This window comes from Chaetodon trifascialis, chromosome 21 (genome assembly GCF_039877785.1).
Source record: "Chaetodon trifascialis isolate fChaTrf1 chromosome 21, fChaTrf1.hap1, whole genome shotgun sequence".
Classification (NCBI taxonomy): Eukaryota; Metazoa; Chordata; class Actinopteri; order Chaetodontiformes; family Chaetodontidae; genus Chaetodon; species Chaetodon trifascialis.
Window position 1 is genome coordinate 4,190,099 of NC_092076.1, and position 7,974 is coordinate 4,198,072.

A 7,974-nucleotide genomic window follows, 5' to 3' on the forward strand; every position below is an offset into this window, starting at 1 on the left:
TGAAAAGCGCGGGAATGGCGCCATCTTCCGGAAAATATAAGCTTCAGGCACGATTTCTTTTTGGTTTTTCAGTTCATATATGAGAAAACTGAACAAAACTTGGTTGTGTCTAAATGTAACTTCTCTTCTTACAGAAGACAACCGTTAGTCTGAAAATGGAGAAAAGATTATTTTGTTCTCCGAAAAAGAGTATTAGTTTCAGGTTTGGGGAAGCTTCTTTTGACCTGCTCACAGATTTCCTGATTAACCTCAACAAAAGAAACAAAGATAACCTAAATGGTTTATCAAAATGCACCGGAAACTTCAAAGATAAAAAACTAATGGGTAAGTAAAGTTACCTGAACCATAGAGAGCTAACTCCATGAAACGTTAACTGTTTATAATTTTCACTTTAACCTGCTAACAAACGTCATTTTACCTTAACGTTTTTTCTAACGTTTGAAAATGCGTATGACGCAGTTTTACCTGGGTCCACCTCTATAACCGTTATTAAGAAAATTTTTTAATTTATTTTTTTTTTATTTTTGCCGAATTAACAGTATCACGCAAATTCAAAATGTCTCCTTTACTCTACAGAGATCCAGGTAAGCCATCTGTTATATTGTGTAGAATTTAGCTAGCTAAAGATAAGATAAGATAAGATAAGATAAGATAAGATAAGATAAGATAAGATAAGATAAGATAAGATAATAATACTGCTAATGGGAAAAAGACTGAAAATTGTACATGGGTCGAAAATTGCACATGGTTTAAATACAATGTTTTTCATTATTGCACAGGAGATAAAAAAAAATTAACCCAGTATATAAGAAAATATGTATGTACATAGACTTTGTATGAAAAATGTATTTTGTAATTAAAATGTAATTTTTGAAATGTAATATTGAAGAAGAATATGTAATATTGCATAAGATGTTGCATTGATGTAATAGCAAGATGTTGAAACATAAATCAGACAATAGTGCAAAACAGTAGGTATTTAAACACATTGCGAGTTGAAATACCTCCCCTTTGCAGAGTACTTATTTTGCCTCTTCATTAATGATTTCATAGCTGTATTCTTTAAACATGTACTTGACTTCTATCAATTATAGGATGCATATGGGATACTATATTTAAAACTACTTTAAGAAGCAGGCTTTCATTAGTCGACTTGTTTTGCATGCTGTCATTATTTCAGCTGGTGTGCAGACTGTCTCATTCTGCCATAGCTTTAATATTTTTGTCAGCAGGTGGGATTGACTGTGATGTACAGGACTAGCTCTGAATGGCCCACTAAGCTTCCCTGTACCCTGTCATCACTCTGAAGTCTTTCATACACCTGGGATTGTAAGGCCTCTTATTATGGAGGCTAGTTCTCCACACAGACTCCTTAAGGTAGCAGAGTCTGTCCACCTCAGCAGGAAAAAACCCCGCCAGTGAGCAGAAGGACATGGATCGCAGTGTTAATGACCTCTAATAAATATCCTTATGTTTCTTTATTGTTCACATGGCAGATAAAATACAATTTATTTAAATGACTGTGTAGAGATATCTCTGGTAGATGAACATGCTTCTCCTGGTGTCAGTATCAGCTTATGAAAGAAGCCTGAAATTTTCCCAGGATGGAAGGAACTTCCATATAAATACTTCACTTTCTTTCAAACTGTTAATAGGAAAACTGTCCAGTCACGATACAGTTTTGCTAGTGCTGGCTGGTGGGTGGTGTTGAGAACCCAGCATGGTTGTGATTCAGCGTTAAATGTTTTACTTCCTTGGCTCTCAGCTGTTATTTCATGCAAAAATAAGTATAAAGAAAACAGAATCAGAGTTTTAAATAAATATCATTCAGTCACAATGAATAAATCTTTATTGGACCATCTGGGCTTATGTGTTTATCTTTATCATCTAGAGGACGTTTTGTACCTTGCTAAACTATCCCAGATATTTATAGTTTTTCATTTCCAATATGTCCATTAGGCATTACTGCAAAGAGCTCATAAATGACAGTGAATAACTAATAGCGCCTGGGGAGGAAACGGCTCATATACCATTTTATTGATCCCATTCCATAGAACTACATGAGCTCTCTCCCTGTGTCACTTTACATGGGATTGTCCAAAGAGATTTACTGCCTCACACATTTCTTTCTGCAGATGTATTTCTTTAGCTCTCATCATTGGCTGCCACCTCAGTCCAAACATGCTGAGCTCATGCTTCCACTGAAAAAAGGATTTTTCTGTTTTGTTCTCATGTTTTTGCTGACGCCCTCATCCCTCTCTGGTCTAACTTAGAATACATCTTCCTGATGACTAAAGAACTAACACTTGATCCACTAACTGGGTACCATGCCATTGAATTACTTCAAAGGTAAGAAAGAGCATCACATTTGCCTTTCTGTGCGACACCTAGTCAGATATTGGTCTTGCCATGCCTTTATGTGAATTCTCCCACAGGTTTATGGTCAAGCACCTTACAGATTTGTTGACCACACCCACAACTCATTGCCCAGCTGCTGATCCACCAAGAAGTTATGAGGACACCATTTTTGCCAAGCTCAAGGACAAATTCCCTCTCATCATCTTCTCCTGCGTGCAACTTGCAAGCAAACTGTCTTTGCACAGTCATGTAAGTTCTGTAATGCCTGTGATTACTAACTTTCAGTAACCTGTGATTAGAAACGAAATAATCTATACTTTTTCAAAACATTTCTAGATAATCGACAACAGTACTGCTGTACACTTTCTGCATACAGTGGGCTACAATGTCTCTAAGGAGATTGTCCTGGAAACAGAGCTGATGGTCTTAAAAGGGCTTGAATTCAGACTAAATGCCCCTAACCCACTGACGTATGTGGAAATCCTTCTGGAGGTACTTGGTAAGATATCATATTTAAATACAGAGCAACTTATGTGAAGTATTATGATGGAGCAAAAATGTAAAATTAAATGAAAGGTTCTGTGATGATTATTAAGTCAGATCCGTTGAGCAGCTGTACTGACTTTGAAAGGTGACTATGAACTTTTGTAGGACACAATGAGCCATCCCTCTCTGTCGAGCATCTGTACCACCTATGCCACCATGTTCTCCAGTTCGTCACCCTGCAGAGGACTGCCATCTTTGAGTCCTTGTTAGTGACTACCACTCAGCGTGTCGACCCATCCAGACAACAGAGGTACAGCCACATTTTCAGATATTTATGGGACAGGTGTTTACTGTCATGGTAGAGCGGACAAGCTGCTGGATGAGCAGTTGAATGGACTACAACCAGCTGTGAACTGTTGTTTTGGTTTCTCATGGCTTCCCCCCCCTGGAAAGCATATACATAACAGCTATTCAATGAGTGAGTACAGCTTAAAACTGTGGTTTTGTTAGAAGTTATTAAACCTGTAATAACTGATACTGAGCCACTTGGAGGCAGCGGAAACAAGCTGTGAACACAACATTGACACCTTTTAAGTTGATATGGCAAACTTATTGGCAGTTTTTTACATTCAGACATGGAGCAACATTAGCATTCATCTGTTGTGTTTTCAGCAGCCTAACAAATGTAAGTCCGATATTCACTCTCCTTTAGCTCTGTTGTGGTTTCCATCAACCCCTGAGGGAAATATCTGGCAGTTTAGCTGCTAAATGCTCACTACTGCATGTTCACCAGCTAGTCACTTTGTCTGCTGTTTGGTGCTGGGCGGGTAGTGAGCGGCAGGTTTTTGGAGATTGCTGTGGAGTGAAACAACGTCTCTTGGGTGCTCTGTGTGCTCTGCCAGAGGGCAAAAGTTCCTACTCTAATCAGACTGTACTCTCTGTGCTTCTCTAAACACAGACTGCTTGTAAACAGATTGATAGGACTGGTGTTCTTTCTTACCTGTGACCTGAACAAGACGGGCAAATCTAGATCTTAAATGAGCCTGCTGGATAAACATGTTATCAACATGGACACCAGCAAACCTAATTAATGGGAGTGTTGTGGATAATCACCGGTGATAATTCTCCCCTTTCAACCCCTTTCACATCACCCATTGTCATTTAATCTATTGTTAATATAAAGATATTGATTATAGCTGCTTAATTACTGAATTAAATCTCTCTAACCAGAGAGAAGTTTGTGACAGTGACTGAAGACAACATGCTTCTTGGTGTTGGTGTCATCGCCGTGGCTTCATTCATCCACTATGTCAAAAAATGGGAACAGGTGAAACACTTGAGGTTTTATTAGTATCAAAACCTTAATTACATTCGCAGTAGCATTTGTCATCAGTGTTTTAAATGTCAAAATTGTAGACAAAATATGCAGCCATATCAAAGCATAGGAAGTCATCTGCCTTATCCAAGGTTATGTTAGTGTGTCCTTAATCTGTCACCAACACATTTGTTTTATTTTACTGCTTTACAGATAGTGGGAGAACTCAGTCACATCACAGGAATCTCAAGGAGGAGCATCAGTGATTTCGCTCATGTGACACTGATGCACATTGTTAGACCCGTTACTTGAGTCTCAATAAGACTCCTTCACTGAATACTGCTTAATACACTTACTGTTAATGGTTCAGGTTTTCTACCTGTAGATGTACTGTGATCCTAAATGAGATGATTCAATTACAACAAAGCAACATCTTTGTACTGAAATAGCTCATGTGATGCCATGTTGCTTGGAAATTAAATCACAACAGAGTGTGACTGTCTGTTTGTTACTGACAGACATATGTCTACATTATTTTAATTATACATTCTGTAAAACAGAGTTAATATTGATATTACAGTTGTTGAAATACACCTAAAATGTTAACCTGTGAGTATAGACTATTATTTAAATCTCTTATAGTTTTATTATGGCAATGGATTCTTGATAATTTGCAAAATACATCTATACATATCTCCACTACTTTTACATTTCTTGTGCCAGATTGATCTGCTGACTTGAATTAGATGCATTGTGGTTTAAAGTAATCGCTTTAGTTACACATTAAGCTAGATGTTAAAACATGGAGTACAGCTGAAGAAGTGCCAGATACCTGTGGAGAGGGGTTCCTCCTCTCACTGCTCACTCTCATCCTAATTTGATGGGGAAGCATTAGTCATATCTGAACACGAGGACAGAATTAATAACACCACTTGAAACCAAATAGAGATTTTCATTTTCCAGAGTCTGCGTTTTCGTTTCATACGGAACTGTAATGTCAGTTATTGTAAAAACTTTCATTGTTTCCATCATAAGATTTCGTTTGGTCTGACTCCTTATGTACTTATTTATCTAGATAATAATTAATGTTATAATATGCCCACGTAGCTGCCAGTAGTTCCCCATAGGATGCTGATTGGTCCGAACCAATGTGGTTCGGCCACAAACTCATAACTCAAAGGCAGGCAAGATGGATCCTTGGCTCACGTGACCTTGTGGTCTCAAGAATCCAGCTGCCTCCCCACATACCTTACCTCCAAATACCTCAGTGCTAATTACGAGTAATTCTCTTTGTATGATCGACCTACAGCATCCATTCTGTGCAATTAGTATGTCGAATGAATAAGTAAACAGTGCATCAAGAACATATAGTTACACTGTGGAACGGGCAGGAAGGTGCCACCAGTGCTAACAGTGAAGGTCTGGACCTGAGGGTCAACACTTCAGCTGCTTACTGCCTGAACACATCAACCATGATCACTTAATATCCTAAATAAATTATTCTTTTGCAGTCGACTTCTATGTATGTATTAGCTCCTCCATTTCTCTTAACATCATCGCATAACCCACATTCAGATTATCGAGCTGTCCAGATGTACTTAAAAGACTGCAGTGTGTCAGTGATGCTGACTCCTTTGTGATCTGCATCCTCCTCCATGTTGACCAGAGTAGACTGCGTCTGATAGAAGCTGGTCCTGGAGGAGGAGGCCTGGCCTGTCTGTGATGTGGTGGGGAGATGGTGGCGTGTTCGCTGAGTGCAAGCCACAAAGCCTCTGTCGACTCTGTCAGTGGTGGGTGGCAGTGGTGCCACATGAGGTTGCCTTGTTTGCTCCAGGAGAGGAGTGAGACTGTCTCCAGCACTATTAACAGGTGGTATTACTGTTAATGCAACTGTGAAGTGAAAGACTGCAGGCGGTGTAGGCTATGAGTGCTGTGAAAGAGGGTGGAGGCTGAGCTTGACTGAGAAACGTGATCAAATCGCTCTGTGGGTTTCCTGCCAGGAGGCTAATAGCTCGTCATCTGCCTCCTCCCCTCCAGATTCACTGGATGGTATATCAAATGTGGAAAGCTGTGGGACAGTGGTGGTACCTCCCAGGAAGTCGTCCAGAGTCTCAGCACTGCAGGGACGCTTAGAGTCTATGATCTCCTCAATGTTTGTTTTGCCGAAAAGGTGTTTCATCTTGTTCTTGCGCTTCAGGATGTCTTGGCTTTGTGTTTGCTTACTTGCTTCCCCACAGGTGGATCCATTTAATACTCTGTTCTTCACATGCTCAGGCCTGTGCTTGTTGTGATACCATGCAGGGTGCACTTTATTGCCTTGGAAAAGGAGATGTAAAAAAAAAAAAAAAAAGCTGTGTTCCATAAGAAGCATATTGGCTTGCAATACAAGCACAACAGATATCAAATAACAGTTAATATCATGAAATAGCATACAAGCTAAAAAATAAATCAGTGTAAAAAAAACAGCAGGTCTTGAAAAAACTGGCCAGTTGCTTTCTGTCATATAACCTGCAGCTCAAAATGTATCCCAGAAAACTTACATGTGGATGCCAGGGGGGCCTTCTCTGTGTGGGGAATCTTTGAAGTCGTTGCCAGCTCTGCAGTCATGCTCTGGGTTCCACCGGAGAGAGCTTGAAGGGAGGACACAGAGCTTTTATTCTACGGGTCCCTCGGCTCAGACGAAGTGTCTTTCCCAGAGCTGCAGGGGGACAACTGCAGGTTGAGAGCAAAGAGGTTTTGGAGTGTAAGACTGTCTCGGAAAGCTGTTTAACTTAAGAGGAGTGTTGGATGCTGCTGTAATGGAACTGTGCTCGTAAGATGTGAGTATATTCACAGCTGGTGACATTTCCAATTCTATATACAGTATAATGTAAGTTTTTGTAATGTAAGACATTGGATGGAAAAGGAAGAATCTTTTCTGTTTAACTGTTACGGTCGTTTTTGAGTTTGAGTTTTGAGGTACAACACAAACACAAAGTAGTTTACAGTGTCTGGGACATAATTACAACATCACAACAGATGGTTGCTCGCTAGTGTGGAAGAACACTTGCAGACTCAGATACCACCAGGTGAGAAATAATCCTGGGGAAAGCAAGGCTGCAGCGAGGTGTAACACCTGTATCCACTGTCAGGTGTATTGACTGTGTGGTAGGCTGCTACTTTAAAGCTTCAAAGCTGAGGGTAATGTTACAGCCTCGCAGTTACCCACAGGTTGTTATGTGAGGAAACCCCCCCCCCAAAAGTCGCAACTGTTGCTTTGCTTACTGTGGCCACCGTGTGTCCGGCTTTACTGTTAGCTAAGATTATGCAGCTAACATAACGTTTTCCTGCCGTGTTTTAATTAACCACACAATAATAATAATAATAATAGCTATTGTAGCCCAAAGTGATGTCTTCAAAATGCCTGTTTTGTCCAACCAACAATCCAAAATCCATCATTTACTGTCTTAAATGTCAAACAGAAGCAGCAAATCATTAGATTTAAGAAGCAAATGTTTGACATTTTTGCTTCAAAATTTACTGAAATGAATTTCAAAATAGTTGATACTTAATTTTCTTTGAATCGACTAATTGATTAAATGACTAATCATTGCAGCTGTGCTTAAATGCCTCCTTAAAGTGCCTTAAGTAAAAATGCAAGTATGTAAGTGCGGAATGGCCCATGTCAGAATCATATACAGTCTATCGTATTATTGCTTTATACTGCAGGGTAGCAGTTTCTCCCCAAGATCAATAAAGTTTCATCTTAACTCATAATAATACAACATACTTTTTATAGTTACTGTATGTTATTAATCTGAATCAGCAAAGTAACT

General features: G+C 39.5%; 1 protein-coding gene across 1 annotated transcript; it reads left to right on the forward strand.

The window, feature by feature from the left end:
* Positions 1-155: 155 nt before the first annotated feature.
* Positions 156-4,471, forward strand: cntd1 (cyclin N-terminal domain containing 1). Its single transcript, XM_070991097.1, has 7 exons — positions 156-324; positions 2,274-2,349; positions 2,436-2,607; positions 2,695-2,857; positions 3,010-3,154; positions 4,075-4,171; positions 4,373-4,471. Exons 1-7 carry the CDS (start codon positions 156-158, stop codon positions 4,469-4,471), a joined length of 921 nt encoding a protein of 306 aa, XP_070847198.1.
* The last annotated feature ends 3,503 nt before the right edge of the window (positions 4,472-7,974 follow it).